This window comes from Trichomycterus rosablanca, chromosome 6 (genome assembly GCF_030014385.1).
Source record: "Trichomycterus rosablanca isolate fTriRos1 chromosome 6, fTriRos1.hap1, whole genome shotgun sequence".
In the NCBI taxonomy this organism is placed as follows: Eukaryota; Metazoa; Chordata; class Actinopteri; order Siluriformes; family Trichomycteridae; genus Trichomycterus; species Trichomycterus rosablanca.
The window spans coordinates 31675277-31698399 of NC_085993.1; the positions used below are offsets into that span (position 1 = coordinate 31675277).

General features: G+C 41.1%; 2 protein-coding genes across 3 annotated transcripts in view; both read left to right on the top strand.

Annotated features, from left to right (window-relative positions):
* mylkb (myosin light chain kinase b) overlaps window positions 1–8246 on the top strand; it is a 31389-nt gene extending 23143 nt beyond the window's left edge. The window contains exons 15-17 of the mRNA XM_062998101.1: window positions 1697–1787; window positions 3667–3801; window positions 6103–8246. Of these exons, the coding sequence (XP_062854171.1) occupies window positions 1697–1787; window positions 3667–3801; window positions 6103–6359 (483 nt within the window). The 3' untranslated portion in view covers window positions 6360–8246. The remainder of the gene's footprint in view (window positions 1–1696; window positions 1788–3666; window positions 3802–6102) is intronic.
* Window positions 8247–19378: 11132 nt separating this feature from the next.
* fmnl2b (formin-like 2b) overlaps window positions 19379–23123 on the top strand; it is a 54861-nt gene continuing 51116 nt past the window's right edge. For both annotated transcript variants that reach the window (XM_062997670.1, XM_062997671.1), the window contains exon 1: window positions 19379–19968. In XM_062997670.1, the coding sequence (XP_062853740.1) occupies window positions 19852–19968 (117 nt within the window). In that variant the 5' untranslated portion in view covers window positions 19379–19851. The remainder of the gene's footprint in view (window positions 19969–23123) is intronic.

Consider the following 23123-nt stretch of genomic DNA (forward strand, 5'->3'; position numbering starts at 1 on the left):
AGGACTTTGAGTCACACCAAAACATTAATTCTGTTTGCTTTTGAACCATTCAAAGGTGGACTGCTAGTGTGCTTTGGAGCAGTGGCGGCTCCTGCCAAACCTCTCAGGGGGGGCAATTGTTGCGATGATGGCCAAGGTGACCCGTTCAATGGGTAAATTAAAGCTTAAATAATTAACATCTTAAGTCATCTGTCAGTTTGCCCTCACAAATAACTTTGAACATGGAGAGAGACCAGCTTTACCATTAATCATAAAATTAAGTAAAACCTTCACACTAACAATTTAATTCCCTCCAATTAGGGTTGCCAACTTTCAGAACTGGAAATAAGGAACACCCTGGGCTGACGGGTTGGCGGAAGGCATAGGGTGGGGGGTGGTATGGTGGGTGTTTACCTGAGCGGGAGCGGGGGGTAGGCACCCCTAGGGGGGTAGGTTAGAGTTGCACCTATAAAAAATATAACGGGTCTTACACAGTCATAGGAACATTATCAAAATGTTTTATTTAGGCTGTTTAACATTTATTATTTTCATTCTTTATTATAATAAATCAGAACCATATTTTAGATAAAACAACATAAAGAACATCATGTAACATTTTTTCTCAATAGTGCAAACAATATTTTTACATAATCCATCTTCACACTGACATGCAGCCCCGGTGATGGACTGCGTTGCTTAGGGGGCAGTGAGAAAAGTGCCGGCCCTGCTTGTGTTACTTTATTTTCGCCCTAAGCCGGATTCGAACCTAGGGCAGAAAAATATGCGCGACGCGCTCTGCCCACTGCGCTACTCGAACATTGAAGTAATAGCAGGTTGTTATGCTGATATGCCTGCACACACATGGCGTTACTAAGACTAAAAGTGAATACTATTTAAAATAATAACCAAACACTTTCTAATTCCCACGGTAGCAGCAGTTTCCTTCTGTTTCATACATATCGCCCGGTCTCAGTCTAATCTGCAGCATTTCTCTCCCATTAATAAAAATACGGAACACCACATTTAGTTTCCAAATAAGGAACGATTACGTGTGATGCAAGCACGTAAGTGCGAGCCCTCCCGGAACTCATTCAAAATGCATTGCAGTGCCTGCAGTTTGAAAAAAAGAGCTTTAATATGAGAGTCTATGAGAGCGATCTGGGGCGAATTTCAGTTAGAGTGAATTCGCCCCAAAAGGGGCGGTACTGTACGGAGCACAACTCGACACTGATTGGACTACGATATTCCGAGACAAGACAGACTCCAGAACAGTCACAGCTAGTTTAACACTGGTTGAATGTGATAGAAAAATGTCTTCCCTTTCGCCCTTTGGTGGTGCGTCACCCGATCACCCTAATGAACGAGCCGCCCCTGCATTTAAGCATGTCCAAACTTTGCTGGAATTGATTTTGTACACTTTGTTATATTTTATGCTTTTATGTATTGGCATCTGTTCTAATATTGATGTATAACTTGCCTGTCCACATTTCACCTGATCAACTTCATTTCTTATTAAATATGATCAATTCTAGCATTTGTTTAAAAAACATCATTTGCAAGTATATAGAAAGAAGTATACGACAGAATTAACACTGTCTGTGATATCTAGGTATCATGGTGGTATACAAAAATACAAATCAGGACACCACTTAATCAAGTAGGATAGACACTTTGTTTATAATTTGTTGATTGTGTCTTTTTGTGTATTTTATCTTAGAAAACAGGGAACGCAGTGCGAGCCATCTCCAGATTCAGCTCCATGGGAATGTTAGGAGGGATTGGTCTAAAGAAAAGCTCACCCACAGAAGGTAACAGACCGAGATAGTACAGCTAATAGTAATCTTGCTATTTATTTATACACTGTAAATGTAATTATTAAAATAGACTAATCAAAGGGTGCTCAGGTGGAACAGAATTCTTATACGCTGGTTCACAACCATGAAGATGCAAGTTCAAATCTGAGGTGTTCCACTGGCTTCAGAAAACACAATTAGCCATGTCTGAAGGAAGGGGGGTTCACATCCGTCTTGGTTGATGAGTAAAGAGAGCATAGCATATTTCCCCATATGTTAAAGCTGTCTGTAGCAATAGATTCTAAGTAAGGAAAGATGCCCAGAAAATTCCAAACAAGTTGGAGCATTATGTACAAAGCAGTAAAAAGTAGAAGCTGTGATTTGTTGACCATCTTGAATTCTTATTTGACTGAAAAAAGATGAAAGAAAAGATTTCTATTAAAATATTTTATATATTTATAAAATATATTACACTCGAAAAAAGTTGGGACCGAGGCAAAATAGGAATAAAAAGTTTATAGAATATTCAAGTTACACTGTTTCACAATAAGCAGGTGATTTGGTAACAGGTGAGGGAATCATGATTGGGTATAAAAGAAGGATTAGTCTTTACAAGCAATAATGTGTCATGGCTGATTGCAAAGATTGCAAGATTGCAAATAATTTAGTTTTTCACCATCTTCTGTTCATAATATTGTGAAAAGATTCAGTGAATATGGAGAGATCTCAGTTTGTGTAGAGCAAAGCCAGAAATTACTGTTAAATGTGTGTGACCTTTCAGCTCTGTGTGAAAAACCATCATCCTGCCGGGATAAATATAGCCACATGGGCTACGGAGTACTTCAAAAAACCTTGGCCACTTAACACAATCTCTCACTACATCAAGAAATACAACCTGAACCTCAAAGAGAAAAGCATACGTTCATTTTATGCAAAAAATGCCTCCAGAGTTCTCTGGGCCCAAGCTAATCTCAAATGGTCTGAAAGACAGTGGAAACATGTGCTGTGGTCAGATGAGTCCACAGTTCAGCTTGTTCTTGGGAAAACAAATTGATGTCATGTTCTCTGACCATCCAAAGTTGACCATCCAGAGTGCAAGCTGAAAGGTGGAGAAGTCAAAATCAAAGTCATTGTATGATGGTGCATCAGTTTCCATGGCATGGGTCACTTTTATAATTGTGAAAGTACTCAGTGGCGTATGTTGGGATTTTGGAGTCACATAACGTCATCAGGCAATGTCTTTTCCGGTTCATGAGTATTGCAGCAAGACAATGCCAGACCTCATTCTGTACCCACTACAACAGTGTGGCTTTATAGTCACAGAATGTTTGTGCAACTGTTAGTGTCCTCAGTTTCCAAACCATTAAAAGTCTTATTAATAGTAAAGGTACACATGGTTAAACATGCCCCTGTCCCAAGTGTTTTTACATTTACATTTTCGGCATTTAGCAGATGCTTTTATACAGAGCGACTTACATTTGTGACAGTATACAGTCTAAGCAATTGAGGGTTAAGGGCCTTGCTCAAGGGCCCAACAGTGACAACCTGGCAGAGGTGGGGCTTGAACCGGCAACCCTCTGATTACTAGTCCTGTACCTTAACCACTAGGCTACAGCTGTCCCTTTTTTAAGTGTGTTACAGGCATCAACTTCTAAATGTGTTTGTATTTACAAAATACAATGTTCATCAATGAAAACATTGGAAATCTTTTATTTCTACTTTTATCAGTTAAACAAAGATTCAAGAACATTAACAAATCATAGATTCTTCTTTTTACTGTTTTACAAAACACCCCAACTTTTCTGAAAATGGGGTTTGTAGAATATTATTGTAATAAGTATGTTTAAGTATCTGACATCAGCCTTGCATATATGTGTCTGAACATGTGAAACAGAAGCACCACCTGCACCATTCCTTGAGACTACAGAAGAAGAAAACCACACCCCTGCTCCTCCGACCTTCACCTTAGTCATCCAGGATGTAGAGGTGGTGGAGGGCAGTGCTGCCCGCTTTGACTGCAAGATTGAAGGTAACTAGGACCCATCCCAAAATCTCTGACTGAAAGTATCAACATTGGTTTAAACAATAACATTTAAGGCATCAAGTACCAAAACAATTGACTTTTTAGTTTCTGTCTTTTGGCTCCTAAAATCCAATTTCACTGATCTTGCAACTCCTGCCATATGCTCAACACTCACGCTGGCAGCAGATGTGCAGCTGCTTTTTTTGCACCATTAAGTGGCGCCTCGTGCCAACAGTTGAAGTTGCTAGTGCAACAGCAAAAAAGTAAAGCCCAGTTCAACAAAGCATCTGATTTTTGATTACCCTGCATAGGACACCAATTCATCAATTACCCACCCACTTACACCGATCAGCCATAACATTAAAACCATCTTCTGGTTTCTACACACACTGTTCATTTTATCAGCTCCACTTACCATATAGAAGCACTTTGTAGTTCTACAATTACTGACTGTAGTCCATCTGTTTCTCTAAATACTTTTTTAGCCTTCAATAGTCAGGACCACCACAGCACCCCCACAGAGCAGGTATTATTTAGGTGGTGGGTCATTCTCAGCACTGCAGTGACACTGACATGGTGGTGGTGTGTTAGTGTGTGTTGTGCTGGTATGAGTAGACACAGCAGCGCTGCTGGAGTTTTTAAATGCTGTGTCCACTCTATTAGACACTCCTACCTAGTTGATCCACCTTGTAGATGTAAAGTCAAAGACGGTCGCTCATCTATTGCTGCTGTTTGAGTTGGTCATCTTCTAGACCTTCATCAGTGGTCACAGGACGCTGCCCACGGGGCGCTGTTAGCTGGATATTTTTGGTTGGTGGACTATTCTCAGTCCAGCAGTGACGTGTTTAAAACTCCATCAGCATTGCTGTGTCTGATCCACTCATACTAGCACAACACACACTAACACACCACCACCATGTCAGTTTCATTGCCGTGCTGAGAATTATCCACCACCCAAATACCTGCTCTGTAGTGGTCCTGTGGGGGTCCTGACCATTGAAGAACAGGGTGAAAGCAGGCTAAAAAAAATATGTAGAGAAATAGATGGACTACACTCAGTAATTGTAGAACTACAAAGTGCTTCTATATGGTAAGTGGAGCTGAAAAAATTGACAATGAGTGTAGAAACAGAGAGGTGGTCATAATGTTATGCCTGATCGGTGTATATTTAGAATCAGTGCTGTACAGCCAACCCAGCTACTGTTTTTGGATGGTGGGAGAAAACTTTCTCTGGCACTTCAGCTGCACCACTGTACATACTAAGGAAATACTAAGTGATTCATTTAATAAATCAGTCCTGTTTTTAATAACTCATCCTCCAGACAGATAATCCATATTTCTTATTGAAAGACAGGAAAAATTTTAAATGGCCATGTCAAACGTTGGTAAAATCTAATACAATCTAAGATCATACTGGTAAGATCATACTTCTATATAGACTAGGGGACCAGGCTACTAATAGTAACATTTTCTCCAGCATAAAAATGGACTTTTGTCATGTGCTTGGTCTTTAACCATACAATACACAAATAAGCCAAAACATCAGGACCACCCAGCTAATATGCCTTCAAAACAGCTCTGACCTTCTGAGACATGAACTACACAAGACATGTGTTGGAGTTCTATAGTATCTGGTACCAGGAAATTACTAGTAGGTCCTTAAACGTTTGTACATTACAAGGTGGTTTGTCCTACAGTGCATCCTGGTGCTATCTCTTCAGCAGGTAAACGATAAACTTGCCTGGCTATCATATGATCTTCAAAGGTCGTCAAGTGCTTTTTTTTTTTTCCTGCCAGAAAAAAGGTCACACAGGGTGCAGTATGATGTCTAAATGATCTGTGATATTTCCCACCTGACCACCATTAACCACCAATAACAACCAGTAACCACAGTATATATCTAATATCTCCCTGACCATGGCATTCACAATTGTTATGAAGTAGACATTGCCATGCACTTTTTTGGCAAGAAGACATGGGCGACACGGTGTCTCAGTGGATAGCACTGTTGCCTTACAGCAAGAAGGTCCTGTGTTCGATCACAGGGTGGAATGGTTCGGGTCCTTTCTATGTGGAGTTTGCATGTTCTCCCCGTCTGCATGGGTTTTCTCCCACAGTCCAAAAACATGTAAGTGAGGTGAATTGGAGATACAAAACTGTCCATGACTGTGTTTGACATTAAAAACTTGTGTAACCTGTATGAATGTGACCAACGTGTGTAAAATATGATGTTAAAATCCTAATAAATGAATAACGGGAGGACCTAATGTTTTGGCTCCTCAGTTTATAAGCTACAATTTTTTTCAGGTTACCCGGATCCCGAGGTGATATGGTACAAGGACGACCTGCCCATTAAAGAGACCCGTCACTTCCAGATCGACTATGAGGAGGACGGCCACTGCAGTCTAGTGATCTCTGAGGTTTGCCCAGATGACGATGCCAAGTATACCTGCAAGGCAGTGAACGGCCTGGGGGAAGCAAGCTGCACGGCCGAACTGATGGTGGAGTTCATGCAGGAGGAAGAAGGAGATGGTGAGGAAGAAGAAGAAGAGGAAGAGGAGTAGGGGTGAGTGGGTAGAGGAGGTACCCTGAGCAGAAGGGACAAGTTAAAGACAGGTGGATTATAGGAGATTTAAATCCATTAAAGCTTTGATTCTTTCTGCTGCATTTCTTACACCAGTGCAAATATCTAGCAGTTGTCTTTACAGTGTAAGGGTGAAACAGTGTTCATATAAGTGCTCGCAAAGACCAAAGACGTTTCAGCATCTGTTAGGTTTCAGAGAAACATCAACTACTCAGCTGGCTAAAAATGGACTTCTCGACTGTGTCAGAACTGCGTGCCTTGGGTGCCCACATTTGGACTTCCAAACAACATCTTATCCAAAGCAGCATCGCCTGTTATCATGCAGAGCCTTAAAATGTTTTATGTGCATGTTTCACTGGTTTTGCTTTCTCTCTAGCACACTCAAGTGGTGAAAATATTAGATGTAGATGTCCATGAGGTATTATTCTTGCATGTGGCATGACACACACTGTTGGAGACCTAACTGTAAAAATGTAGTGATAATCAGACACATCAGCAGATTTTTAAATATGTGATTTAAATTTATTTGGAGTGATTTAAAGCTTTTAAAGACCTACAGCTGATGTCAAGAGATTAAACACTTATTGTATTAAGCATACACCGATCAGCCATAACATTAAAACTTACAACATCCACTTACCATATAGGAACACTTTGTAGTTCTACAATTACTGACTGTAGTCCATCTGTTTCTCTGCATGCTTTGTTAGCCCTTATTTCATGCTGTTCTTCAATGGTCAGGACTCGCCCAGGACCACCACAGAGCAGGTATTATTAAGGTGGTGGTGGTGGGTCATTCTCAGCACTGCAGTGACAATGACATGGTGAATAAGACACATCAGCGCTCATGGAGTTTTTAAACACCTGACTGTCACTGCTGGACTGAGAATAGTCCACCAACCAAAAATATATCCAGCCAACAGCGCTGTGGGCAGTGTCCTGTGACCACTGATGAAGGTCTAGAAGATGACCAACTTAAACAGCAGCAATAGATGAGCGATCGTCTCTGACTTTACATTAACAAGGAGGACTAACTAGGTAGGAGTGTCTAATAGAGTGGACAGTGTGTGGACACGGTATATAAAGACTCCAGCAGCGCTGCTGCGTCTGATCCACTCATACCAGCACAACAAACACTAACACACCACCACCATGTCAGTGTCACTGCAGTGCTGAGAATGATCCAACACCCAAATAATACCTGCTCTGTAGTGGTCCTAAGCATTGAAGAACAGGGTGAACACAGGCTAAAAAAGAATGTAGAGAAACAGATGGACTACAGTCAGTAGAACTACAAAGTGCTTCTATATGGTAAGTGGAGCTGATAAAATGGACAGTGAGTGTAGAAACAAGGAGGTGGTTTTAATGTTAAGGCTGATCAGTGTATGTCAAGGAAGTGTATTGATTTTTGCAACAGTTCTTTTTCTGTGACTAAATTATTAGAGCACATGTGCTCTATGTCCCAAACAACCAAATTCCTGCCTGTTATTTAGCCAGCACATGAAAAAGCAGCCTGGCATATATGGGTGAACTATGGCACAGAAGATTCCACCGCACTCATTCTCATCCCTTATTTATGTCTTTGTACAGGCTTTTATCGTCGTGTTAGGGGTGTTTAAGTCATCGCTGGGAATGAAATATTTAAACCTAATAGAAAGTGAACATGGTTTTGATTAGTGTAACATTTTACATAGTACAACATGTTAAACAGTCTTTTATATTTGAGTCCACATGTAGTTGACTGTCAATTTGACTCAAGTGACATAAAGGAAACTATTAATTGGGTGAGCAAAATATGTTTTATATACTATTTGTGTTGTTTTGTTTTTACTGATTTAACTTCAAATTTATTTGTAGCAACAGAAATAAAGTGTTTCCCTCTCTTAGCATGTGTTTTTATGCTACTTATTCTTAAAATCAGCTGTACTCAGATTGTGCCAGTAATGTATTGGCTTTCATTTACATGTGTGCATTTTTAAAATGGGTTTTAATGGAAGTCTTTGTACAAATCCTGAAGCAAATGTATATGCAAAACATTTTTTTTACACTTTGACACATTCACTTACACCTGGAAAATGTATCCAGTCCATCTTCTGCATGTTTTTGGGAGGAAGAAGGAAAGTGGAGTACCCAGAATTGCCCAGATGATGGGGACATGGAGAGAGAGAAAATGCAAAACTGCTTAGAAATGAACTGAGCCCTCAACGGAACCCTTTTCCACCCATGCACTCTGCACAGGCGCCTCTATCCGCCAATCAGGGTCTTTACACAGCGTTTGAAGACCCCGCCCACATATTCCGTTCATCCCTGCATGCAGGCACTGCCAATTATGCCCGCTATATGGCACCCAGCCGACCGGTGGCAATGCCGAGTTTCGAACCGAGGAGTTCAGAATCTTTGCGCTGGTGTGTTAGCAAAATATCTCACTGCGCCACCTGGGCGCTGACATCTACTTTTAAAGAATGTATTAAATGCAATTTAATAACTTTAATGAAAATAAAATATATGAATTCTCATTTTATTAAATGCTTATGGATCTCCTAGATCAGTGGTCCCAAACCACTGAGCCGCGGACTCAATTATTACTGGGCCGCACAGAAAAAATAAATAATTAGAGATCGCTACAAGAGCAATTACATTTCCAAAACTCTTCGGGTGTTATTGTCCCCAATCACCACTAGGTGGGAGCAGTGTCTCGTTGCAGTGAAAAAAGCTCAGGATTCACAGTGATTTTCCATTCTATAGTTATTCTATTTTAAATCCTCAGCCCCCACCGGTCCGTGAAATTATATCTTATATGAAACCGGTCTGTGGTGCAAAAAAGATTGGGGACTGCTGTCCTAGATCAGGGGTGCCCAATACGTCAATCACACAGTGCACGCTGGTAGATCGCGCCTCATTTAAACAGGTCACTGTGATTGACATGAAATGTGGCCACTGTTTCTTTAATTTGCTGTTTGTTACCATAGCTATGCCTCAGCCCGCCTAAAGCACCGCCAATCTAGAAAGTTTTCATTAATAAGTAGCCAATTTTTGCTATTTTCCTTTTGTAACCTACACTGTTTGTGAAGATCTGTGCGCAACCAAGCACAAAGAAACCAAAAACGTTTTTATTCGGGCAAGACCACTGCAAAGAGGCTGTTTTAGATAGATAGATACTTTATTGATCCTTTGCAGGAAATTTCTTTGTTTCTTGCATACATACAACATTCACTAGCAGTATAAAAACAAACAATAAAAATAAAACTTTACAGTATGATTCTATATACATGTAAACACTTTTATGGTGCATGCAATATAGGTATTTATTAGGTATGTAAAGACTGATCTTATGGTGCATGCATAGCGTACAAAAAGTAGGTATTTATTATAAATTATTATTAATTATTTTAAATTATTATGAGTTGTTGAACAGTCTGATTGCAGTTGTAAGGAAAGATTTCCTGTAGCGTTCAGTCCTGCATTTGGGAGGAATCAGTCTGTGACTGAAGGTGCTCTGTCGAAACGCCTCCTGGGCGTGAAGTGGGTGTGAATTGTTTTTGATTATTGAGTTAAGCTTTGTGAGCATTCTTAACTCTGCTACCTGCTGAACTGGGTCCTGTTCAAACCCCACTATGGAGCTGGCCTTTTTGTTCATGCGTGTAATACACTGACGACGAAATTTTAACCCTACAATCTGACATTCATATGAAGTCAAGGGCCTCTGCTGGATAATTTTGGAACTTGTTGGCAGAGGAAAAATATCCAAACAAAAGAAAATGTGTCACATTTTTGACAGCATTTCTGGATCAACCTACTTGTGTGAAACAGCCTTCTCCCACATGAAAATAATTAAGTCTAAATATCGGTCCACACTTACTGAACACTTGGAAGCCCGCTTGAGAATTAGCATCAGCAGCTACAGACTACACAAACCTGGCTGACACCATTCAGTGCAAATCATCAGAATAAGGTTAGTGAGACTTTTCAGTCGCTTGGCCTGTAAAGTTGAATATTAATATAGGCAACTGAAGCACATTTAAAAAAGCTTCTAAGAAAAAAGTGGGTTTAAGTATTAAGTCAATTTTCTAATTCATTTCTTTATAATTATTTTACTAACATATTGGTGTATGCTAATATCATTGAAAATGAATTAAATGGTAAGTTGTTGGTTTATTAGGATATTAACACCATGTTTTACACTTTGGTTACATTCATGGCAGGACCCGTATTTACAGGTTACACATGAATTATTCATTTATGTTAAATGTCAAACACCGTTCTGTCTCTCGAATTCACCTCACTTGCATGTCCTTGGACTGTTAGAAGAAACCAGAACTCCCAGAGGAAACTCACGCACACACTGGGAGAACATGCAAACTCCACACAGAAAGAACCCGGACTGCTCCACTTGGGAATCAAACCCAGGACCTTGCTTGTGAGGTGGCAGTGCTACCAACCAAGCCACCGTGCCACCAAAAGGTAATAAAAATTCCTAATATGTAAAACGAGATTATTACCCATAGACCCAATTATAGTAGAACGTTATAAGGAAACTGTATGTGTAAAATCAGTTTAAATCTTACCAGCATAAACAGACGTAGTCTTTTACAATGCCTCTCCTTTCATTTTAGTATTGGTTATTATTACACATGACCTTTACTCTAATAAATGTCCTCATTGTACCACTTCCCTCAGACTTTTTCTCTTTTTCCCTTGTGTTGCTCAATCTTCTCAATCGATTGTTTGTTTATTAGGATTTTAACGTCATGTTTTACACTTTGGTTACATTCATGACAGGAACGGTAGTTTCTCATTACACAAGATTCATCAGTTCACAAGGTCATGGTCAAACACAGTCATGGACAATTTAGTATCTCCAATTCACCTCACTTGCATGTCTTTGGACTGTGGGAGGAAACCGGAGCACCCGGAGGAAACCCACGCAGACACGGGGAGAACATGCAAACTCAACACAGAAAGGACCCAGGACCTTCTTGCTGTGAGGCGACAGTGCTACCCACTTAGCCACCGTGCCGCCCCAATCTTCTCAAAGGTAAATATAACATTATTATATTACCTATTTAACAACCACTAACCTTTTTTGCTTTATTTTCTTGTTCAGCTTCATTAAAATCAGATCAGAATATTAAACATTTTCTTGTGTCAGTGTGGGTGTTGTTTGTTTGGACCATGAGGAATTTATATTATTATATGTTGTATGAATTATAATAATTATGAAGTACTGTATTTTAACATTTTAAATTAATTATAAACAGACATAATTCGTTTTTAATCGTTTTTAATAATTAATATGTACATTCATTTCTTGATTGCTAGCATTTGTATGGTGATTTGGAAGATTTATTTTTAATAAATTAATTTTAAATCAAGGTTCCCTGGATCTAAATTTCTATGACAAAGTTTAATGTTTAGAATGTTGTTGGTATTTTTAAAACCCTGTTTTGTTTTACATTATTTTAGTACACATTGTACCATACAATTTTCACACAGAAATAACATGGCTTAAAATACTTTTTACCTAGTAAATTCAGCTCTGTTCTGCCACCCTTATTGCTTACAGATACAAAAAGACAATACAACCATGAAATCTCTGTGAACAAACATTGTCTGTTTAATTGGTTTATTGAGAAGCTCATGGAGCTCATAAATAGGCCTAACATTGTTGCACAGCCAATCAAGCCAATCAAACTCCTTTATTAATTCCCATAGTTTTCGGTTGTAATTTTGTAGTTTTAGCATATTAATCTTAGCACTGAATTCTTTATTTATGGACACCATGTATATTATATTTATAATATATTATATATATATACAGTATATATACAGTGTATCACAAAAGTGAGTACACCCCTCACATTTCTGCAAATATTTCATTATATCTTTTCATGGGACAACACTATAGACATGAAACTTGGATATAACTTAGAGTAGTCAGTGTACAACTTGTATAGCAGTGTAGATTTACTGTCTTCTGAAAATAACTCAACACACAGCCATTAATGTCTAAATGGCTGGCAACATAAGTGAGTACACCCCACAGTGAACATGTCCAAATTGTGCCCAAAGTGTCAATATTTTGTGTGACCACCATTATTATCCAGCACTGCCTTAACCCTCCTGGGCATGGAGTTCACCAGAGCTGCACAGGTTGCTACTGGAATCCTCTTCCACTCCTCCATGATGACATCACGGAGCTGGTGGATGTTAGACACCTTGAACTCCTCCACCTTCCACTTGAGGATGCGCCACAGGTGCTCAATTTGGTTTAGTCCATCACCTTTACCTTCAGCTTCCTCAGCAAGGCAGTTGTCATCTTGGAGGTTGTGTTTGGGGTCGTTATCCTGTTGGAAAACTGCCATGAGGCCCAGTTTTCGAAGGGAGGGGATCATGCTCTGTTTCAGAATGTCACAGTACATGTTGAAATTCATGTTTCCCTCAATGAACTGCAGCTCCCCAGTGCCAGCAACACTCATGCAGCCCAAGACCATGATGCTACCACCACCATGCTTGACTGTAGGCAAGATACAGTTGTCTTGGTACTTCTCACCAGGGCGCCACCACACATGCTGGACACCATCTGAGCCAAACAAGTTTATCTTGGTCTCGTCAGACCACAGGGCATTCCAGTAATCCATGTTCTTGGACTGCTTGTTTTCAGCAAACTGTTTGCGGGCTTTCTTGTGCGTCAGCTTCCTTCTGGGATGACGACCATGCAGACCGAGTTGATGCAGTGTGCGGCGTATGGTCTGAGCACTGACAGGCTGACCTCCCACGTCTTCAACCTCTGCAGCAATGCTGGCAGCACTCATGTGTCTATTTTTTAAAGCCAACCTCTGGATATGACGCCGAACACGTGGACTTAACTTCTTTGGTCGACCCTGGCGAAGCCTGTTCCGAGTGGAACCTGTCCTGGAAAACCGCTGTATGACCTTGGCCACCATGCTGTTGCTCAGTTTCAGGGTGTTAGCAATCTTCTTATAGCCCAGGCCATCTTTGTGGAGAGCAACAATTCTATTTCTCACATCCTCAGAGGGTTCTTTGCCATGAGGTGCCATGTTGAATATCCAGTGGCCAGTATGAGAGAATTGTACCCAAAACACAAAATTTAACAGCCCTGCTCCCCATTCACACCTGGGACCTTGACACATGACACCAGGGAGGGACAACGACACATTTGGGCACAATTTGGACATGTTGACTGTGGGGTGTACTCACTTATGTTGCCAGCTATTTAGACATTAATGGCTCTGTGTTGAGTTATTTTCAGAAGACAGTAAATCTACACTGCTATACAAGCTGTACACTGACTACTCTAAGTTATATCCAAGTTTCATGTCTATAGTGTTGTCCCATGAAAAGATATAATGAAATATTTGCAGAAATGTGAGGGGTGTACTCACTTTTGTGATACACTGTATATATATATAATATATACTGTATATACTGTGTGTATATATATATATATATATATATATATATATATATATATATATATATATATATATATATATATATATATATATATATATATATATATATGTATATATATATATATATATATATATATATATATATATATATACAGTGTATCACAAAAGTGAGTACACCCCTCACATTTCTGCAGATATTTAAGTATATCTTTTCATGGGACAACACTGACAAAATGACACTTTGACACAATGAAAAGTAGTCTGTGTGCAGCTTATATAACAGCGTAAATTTATTCTTCCCTCAAAATAACTCAATATACAGCCATTAATGTCTAAACAACCGGCAACAAAAGTGAGTACACCCCTAAGAGACTACACCCCTAAATGTCCAAATTGAGCACTGCTTGTCATTTTCCCTCCAAAATGTCATGTGATTTGTTAGTGTTACTAGGTCTCAGGTGTGCATAGGGAGCAGGTGTGTTCAATTTAGTAGTACAGCTCTCACACTCTCTCATACTGGTCACTGAAAGTTCCAACATGGCACCTCATGGCAAAGAACTCTCTGAGGATCTTAAAAGACGAATTGTTGCGCTATATGAAGATGGCCAAGGCTACAAGAAGATTGCCAACACCCTGAAACTGAGCTGCAGCACAGTGGCCAAGATCATCCAGCGTTTTAAAAGAGCAGGGTCCACTCAGAACAGACCTCGCGTTGGTCGTCCAAAGAAGCTGAGTGCACGTGCTCAGCATCACATCCAACCGCTGTCTTTGAAAGATAGGCGCAGGAGTGCTGTCAGCATTGCTGCAGAGATTGAAAAGGTGGGGGGTCAGCCTGTCAGTGCTCAGACCATACGCCGCACACTACATCAAATTGGTCTGCATGGCTGTCACCCCAGAAGGAAGCCTCTTCTGAAGTCTCTACACAAGAAAGCCCGCAAACAGTTTGCTGAAGACATGGGTTACTGGAACCATGTCCTATGGTCTGATGAGACCAAGTTTAATTTGTTTGGTTCAGATGGTCTCAAGCATGTGTGGCGGCAATCAGGTGAGGAGTACAAAGATAAGTGTGTCATGCCTACAGTCAAGCATGGTGGTGGGAATGCCATGGTCTGGGGCTGCATGAGTGCAGCAGGTGTTGGGGAGTTACATTTCATTGAGGGACACATGAACTCCAATATGTACTGTGAAATACTGAAGCAGAGCATGATCCCCTCCCTCCGGAAACTGGGTCGCAGGGCAGTGTTCCAGCATGATAATGACCCCAAACACACCTCTAAGACGACCACTGCTTTATTGAAGAGGCTGAGGGTAAAGGTGATGGACTGGCCAAGCATGTCTCCAGACCTAAACCCAATAGAACATCTTTGGGGCATCCTCAAGCGGAAGGTGGAGGAGCGCAAAGTCTCGAATATCCGCCAGCTCCGTGATGTCATCATGGAGGAGTGGAAAAGCATTCCAGTGGCAACCTGTGAAGCTCTGGTAAACTCCATGCCCAGGAGAGTTAAGGCAGTTCTGGAAAATAATGGTGGCCACACAAAATATTGACACTTCAGGAACTTTCACTAAGGGGTGTACTCACTTTTGTTGCCGGTGGTTTAGACATTAATGGCTGTATATTGAGTTATTTTGAGGGAAGAATAAATTTACACTGTTATATAAGCTGCACACAGACTACTTTTCATTGTGTCAAAGTGTCATTTTGTCAGTGTTGTCCCATGAAAAGATAAACTTAAATATCTGCAGAAATGTGAGGGGTGTACTCACTTTTGTGATACACTGTATATATATATACCGTATATATATATGTATATACTGTATATACAGTGTATCACAAAAGTGAGTACACCCCTCACATTTCTGCAAATATTTCATTATATCTTTTCATGGGACAACACTATAGACATGAAACTTGGATATAACTTAGAGTAGTCAGTGTACAGCTTGTATAGCAGTGTAGATTTACTGTCTTCTGAAAATAACTCAACACACAGCCATTAATGTCTAAATGGCTGGCAACATAAGTGAGTACACCCCACAGTGAACATGTCCAAATTGTGCCCAAATGTGTCGTTGTCCCTCCCTGGTGTCATGTGTCAAGGTCCCAGGTGTAAATGGGGAGCAGGGCTGTTAAATTTGGTGTTTTGGGTACAATTCTCTCATACTGGCCACTGGATATTCAACATGGCACCTCATGGCAAATAACTCTCTGAGGATGTGAGAAATAGAATTGTTGCTCTCCACAAAGATGGCCTAGGCTATAAGAAGATTGCTAACACCCTGAAACTGAGCTACAGCATGGTGGCCAAGGTCATACAGCGGTTTTCCAGGACAGGTTCCACTCGGAACAGGCTTCGCCAGGGTCGACCAAAGAAGTTGAGTCCACGTGTTCGGCGTCATATCCAGAGGTTGGCTTTAAAAAATAGACACATGAGTGCTGCCAGCATTGCTGCAGAGGTTGAAGACGTGGGAGGTCAGCCTGTCAGTGCTCAGACCATACGCCGCACACTGCATCAACTCGGTCTGCATGGTCGTCATCCCAGAAGGAAGCTGACGCATAAGAAAGCCCGCAAACAGTTTGCTGAAGACAAGCAGTCCAAGAACATGGATTACTGGAATGCCCTGTGGTCTGACGAGACCAAGATAAACTTGTTTGGCTCAGATGGTGTCCAGCATGTGTGGCGGCGCCCTGGTGAGAAGTACCAAGACAACTGTATCTTGCCTACAGTCAAGCATGGTGGTGGTAGCATCATGGTCTTGGGCTGCATGAGTGTTGCTGGCACTGGGGAGCTGCAGTTCATTGAGGGAAACATGAATTCCAACATGTACTGTGACATTCTGAAACAGAGCATGATCCCCTCCCTTCTAAAACTGGGCCTCATGGCAGTTTTCCAACAGGATAACGACCCCAAACACAACCTCCAAGATGACAACTGCCTTGCTGAGGAAGCTGAAGGTAAAGGTGATGGACTAAACCCAATTGAGCACCTGTGGCGCATCCTCAAGTGGAAGGTGGAGGAGTTCAAGGTGTCTAACATCCACCAGCTCCGTGATGTCATCATGGAGGAGTGGAAGAGGATTCCAGTAGCAACCTGTGCAGCTCTGGTGAATTCCATGCCCAGGAGGGTTAAGGCAGTGCTGGATAATAATGGTGGTCACACAAAATATTGACACTTTGGGCACAATTTGGACATGTTCACTGTGGGGTGTACTCACTTATGTTGCTAGCCATTTAGACATTAATGGCTGTGTGTTGAGTTATTTTCAGAAGACAGTAAATCTACACTGCTATACAAGTTGTACACTGACTACTCTAAGTTATATCCAAGTTTTAGTTCTATAGTGTTGTCCCATGAAAAGATATAATAAAATATTTGCAGAAATGTGAAGGGTGTACTCACTTTTGTGATACACTGTATATATATTCCCCTTTTTCTCCCACTTTAGCGCATCCAATTTCTGCCCGTCAATCATCCTCTCACTAATGCTGGTCCCTGCTCCTGATTGGGGAGGACGAGGCTGCTCCACGCCCCCTCCGACACGCGCACAGCAATCGAACATCTTATCACCTACTCTTGACCAGTGCAGTGAAGTGCAGCGCTGTGTAAGGACAGCTACACCCTCTACCACACTCCTTTCCCATCTCCGTGCAGGCGCCACCAACCAGCCAGCAGAGGTCATAATCACACTAGTCTGAGAGAGAGTCCCCATCCGGCTTAATCCCACCCCTATCTGAACAACAGGCCAATAGTTTTTCATGTGGTCGCTCAGTCTCAGCCGGCAGGCAGAGCCGAGATTCGATACGATGTATTCGAGATCTCAGCTCTGGTGAACAGCGTGTGTTTTTACCGCTGCTCCATCTAAGCGGCCTGTATTTTATATTTAATAATATACTTTTTGCAGGCCACCTCTATTAGCTGTTACACAATAAAACCGGACATATGGACACCCTATTCGAAGGGCATTTTAACATCTGTAGTTTGTTTGCTCTGACCTGCATTATAGGCCTGCAAATTTCCTTACAAAAATCTTGTGTTACATAGATAAAAGGTATAAATGTTTGGAAAAAGTTCTATGGTTTTAACTGTACTAGACGTCCTTTAATTGTATATGGTACATATTAATTGCAGTATTAACAGAAGCCACTGAATAAAGTACTAAATCAGTAGCTGTAACAACGCCATCACCATGTAGTCTAGTTATACACTGCCTGGCCAAAAAAAAGGTCACACACTCTAATATTTATTACGGCACGCATTCGCTGGGGCATCGTTTCCACAAGCTTCTGCAATGTCACAACATTTAATTCTGTCCAGAGTTGCATTAATTTTTCCCCAAGATCTTGTATTGATGATGGGAGATTTGGACCACTGCGCAAAGTCTTCTCCAGCACATCCCAAAGATTCTCAATGGGGTTCAGGTCTGGACTCTGTGGTGGCCAATCCATGTGTGAAAATGATGTCTCATGCTCCCTAAACCACTCTTTCACAATTTGAGCCAGATGAATCCTGGCATTGTCATCTTGGAATATGTCCGTGCCATCAGTGAAGAAAAAATCCATTGATGGAATAACCTGGTCGTTCAGTATATTCAGGTAGCTGACCTCATTCTTTGGGCACATAACGTTGCTGAACCTAGACCTGACCAACTGCAGCAACCCCAGATCATAGCACTGCCCCCACACGCTTGTTCGGTAGGCACTAGGCATGATGGGTGCATCACTTCAGTCGCCTCTCTTCTTACCCTGATGCGCCCATCACTCTGAAACAGGGTAAATCTGGACTCATCAGACCACATGACCTTCTTCCATTGCTCCAGAGTACAATCTTTATGCTCTCTAGCAAATTGAAGCCGATTAGCCTCACTGACAAGTGGTTTTCTTAAGGCTACACAGCTGTTTAGTCCCAATCCCTTGAGTTCCCTTCGCATTGTGCGTGTGGAAATGCTCTTACTTTCACTATTAAACATATCCCTGAGTTCTACTGTAGTTTTTCTACGATCTGATTTCACCAAACGTTTAAGTGATCGCCGATCACGATCATTCAAGATTTTTTTCCGACCACATTCCTTCCTCGAAGATGATGTTTCCCCACTGTCCTTCCACTTTTTAATAATGAGCTGGACAGTTCTTAACCCGATTTTAGTAGTTTCAGCAATTTCCTTAGATTTTTTTTGTGGCTTAATGCATGCCAATAATTTGACCCTTCTGAAACAGATTAACATCTTTTCCACGACCACAGGATGTGTCTTTCGACACGGTTGTTTAACAAATGAGAAGCTACTCACTGCATCAGTTAGGGTTAAATAACTTGTTGCCAGCTGAAACATAATCACCCATGCAGTACTTATCCAATGGGAGGCTCTTACCTATTTGCTTAGTTAAATCCAGGTGGTGACCTTTTTTTTTTTGGCCAGTCATTGTATTTGCTGATGCTGAGTGCGCCTAGCGATTCTTCAGTAAACTCCATTTCCCAGGATGCAACGGAACAAAACATTATCTCTCCCCCTTTCACCCCCCCCTCAGCTCTCGTCACGCCCCAGCGGGGTTTCTTCTGCTGAAAGGGTTCATTGTGTCGGGATCTGAATTCGGACTGTATGTGTTTTGGGCGCACGGCAGGATTAACGGGCGATAAGTTACATGGAGGCAGGGCCATGCGCGCGTTAGAGGGTTTAACTGAGACTGGTACAGGACTGGTGCTGGGTACGGTTACTGATACCATGCTGACCAGCTGCTGTCGCCTGTAAACGATGCTCTAATGCTGAAGATGCGCTGCCAGGCCGAGCTGTGATACAGCGCTAATACACAGAGCACACGGGATTAACGATGTAGCGGGCGCAGCGCCTGTCTGATCCAGCCGTGGAAATGTATGTGTAGTTCTGCGTTTATAAATCTGCGTCGCATCTTCAGCATCGTTCCCAGCACCGATCCCCGGGGCTCTGGATCAGTACCGAGTGGGAAAACGTCTGGTTTAAGACTAAAGGTTTAACATCGTCGAGAGGCATCACCATCCTCATCGTCACCCAGGCAGTCCAAACAAAAACATGGGTAACGCAGAGAGCGTGGACGCGCAGCTCACCGACTTCAGGGCGAGAAACAAGCCGCCCAAACTACCCATGCCCGACCCGGTCGAGCTCGAAGAGAGGTTCTCCATCGCTCTGGTAATTTACATTTACACATTTGTACGATCTGGATCTGTAGATGTAGTAGATCCCTTTGATAGCGAGATCGCACACACGCGTCTATTGTGTGCAGTAGTTTTGCTGGCTGACCGTGTGATGTATGTGGCTACTGATACTGATAGCAGCTAATTATCTCCTCGATCGCCTATTACACTGTCTGTTTTGGCATCGTGCCTGCTACTCAATCATTGATCCAGCCAACGTGTGTTCATTTAGCGTATCCCTGTCTCGTTTATAGCACAATCAAAACCAATCTGTAACCCCAGTGCTGTACAATAGGTTTGCCATGCGTGGCTACTGTTGTTTGTATTGTCCGTACAGTCTGTAGCACAACTCAATGGTTGAAGAAGCATCAGTAATGGTTACACTTATGAGACTTGTGTGATAATGTCAACCTTCACAGGCATATGAACTGGACATCTGAGCAAGGATAGGTGTGCATTGTATACCCTTGGTAGAAATGGCACCAGGATGCACAGTAGGACCATCCATCTCACAGTGTGCAAAGTTTAAATGACCTGCTGGTAATATCCTAGTACCATATACCACAGGACTCTCTTTGATGTCCATGTCTTAGTGCAGAGGTCCTCAAACTTTTTAACCAAAGGGCCAGATTACTGTTCTTCAGTCTTTAGGGGGGCCAGACCGCAGGTGGAATAGTAAACACACACACACACACACACACACAAACACTATTTACAATTTATAATAGATGTATTGTCTGTGCTATTTATAATTGTAGTATATAATCATAGTGATATGGCGGACCTGTTATTTATTTTAATAATTTCCATTATCCATTATCAGTGTGAAATGTGAGCCTGGCTCAATTTTTGTTCACTGCTATTTATTTCCGCTATAATACTGTGAGCTTGAAGATGAACAGTGGCCAGACAACATGTATTGCTGCTGTAGTTAAAGGGGCCGGTCAAATGAAAGCATCGGGCCGTAGTTCGATGACCACTGTCTTAGTGGGTCAGAGCTGTTCTGACAGCATATTGGCTCATCCTTGTACGTACAAGTACAGTGAGTATTGATTTTGTGGATTAGTGAAACTGGTGTATTGCAGAGAGCGGAAAATTCTTGAAACCTGGCCTAAGCTGGATTTTCCAGCTGTAGAATTATACAGAACATGCACCAAACTGGTTTTGGAATAGTGAAATCATGATTATTTTTAGAACGGTCTTTTTAAGGGCTTGGAACAAATCTAATATTTGTCAGATTGAATTCAAACAACGTAGGTAGAGTTGTTACAGAATCTTGGCAAACAAAGGGACATTTAATCAAATTATTTGTATATTTTTCAACACAGCAAAGTTCTACATTCTGTAGTAAATTGTGTCTGTTCTTTTGGACAACATGGCCAAATATATGGCTAAAAGTTTGTGGACACCTCTTTCTAATTATGCAACCCAGGTGTTTTGGTGATACACATTGCTAACAGGTGTATAATATCATTTACATTTTTGGCATTTAGCAGACACCTTTATCCAAAGTGACTTACAGTACTATGACAGTATAGAGTCTGAGCAATTGAGGGTTAAGGGCCTTGCTCAAGGGTCCAACAGCAGAAACCTGGCAGTGGTGGTGCTTGAACCAGAAACCTTCTGACTACTATTTCAATTCCTTAGCTTACCTTGGTAACTGTATCAGTTAGATTAATACAATAATCAGTTAGATTAATACAATAATCAGTTAGATTAATACACTATCAGTTAAATTAAAAACAATGATGTTAAGATTTGTGGCAAATTTCACAAAAGGCTCGTTACTGTTCCCACTATGACTGTGCCGCTGTGCTCTTTGGGAGGCTCATAAAGGCACAATCACCAAATGAGGAAATCCACTGCCCCTAAACTTAACATTTGTTGATCAACTTTAGGGTCATTTTGAGTGTCCAGAGACAAAGCTACTTTTGATTTAGCTGTACACCCAATATATGAAAGGCAGTTGTGATCTAAACTCTGCTTCAGGACACTATACGGCCGAAAGTACACTATATATAGAGAGAAATATTGGGAGACCCATTCTAATTCTTGAATTTATGTGTTTTAGTCACATCTTTGCTTCTTAATTTGCAGCAACAGTTTAAAGAAGTGCACAAAGCAAGGTCCATAAAGACATAAAAAGCCTGGTTTAAAGAAGATCTGCACAGAACCCTGACTGAACAGCTTTGTAATGAATAGGAACATCAGTTGAGGCTTTCCTGACCAACATCATTGCCCAGTCTTATAACAGTCATTTGACTGAATAGGCACAAATTCCCACAGACATATATAAAAGTCTTGTAAGAAGCTCTCTCAAATTTAATTTTAATACCGTTTGTTTTTGAAATGGTATGTCCAACAAGCTTATGGTCATATGTCCAGTTCTTCATGTCTACATAGTTAGTGTAGAAACCTGATTACAGGCTTGTTGGAAGTTCAGTTCCAAACCATGGGCAATAATAGGAAGTTGTCAAAAGAGCATTTCTAAGGTCAGCAATTATTTCAACCAGTGTCCTGATTCATACCAATGATGTTCAGCAGGGAAGTAAGCTTAGTAAGCTCTGTGTGTGGCATTTGCTTTGTGCACAGGGGTATAGTCATGATAGATCAGACAAAAATACAGGAAAATACCCTTCCCAAACTGTTGCCACAAAGTTGGAAGCATAATTTATAGTTGTATTTTATTCACCTGTTAGCAGTGGGTGCAGCAGAGACCCTAAACTCAATAAGTAGTTCACATACCTTTGGCCATATAGCAAATCTCTGGAAATTGTGCCAGTTTCTTTTAACTGGATTTAATGTCATTAGGCAACAAGCGTCCAGCTTCTCATTACAATCTAAAACACACCAACAAGTTTCATAATAACAAGACCTTATACTTTATTCATTATAACAGTGAGTGCTGCAGTAATGTAGAACAGTTAGATGTACATAAACACTGTTCTACTAGTTCAACACTTTGAATGTAGATTTTAAAGCTAGTAGCCAATGGTTAATTGTGGTTCAACAAGTGTTAACTAAACATGCTATTCAAACAACAGAGATGCAGTTGGTATGTTAAAGCTCCTCCCAACATCATTACTGCAGAGAGATAAGCCAAGTTTTACCTTTACACAGATAACATGATGCCAAATATCCATATCATTT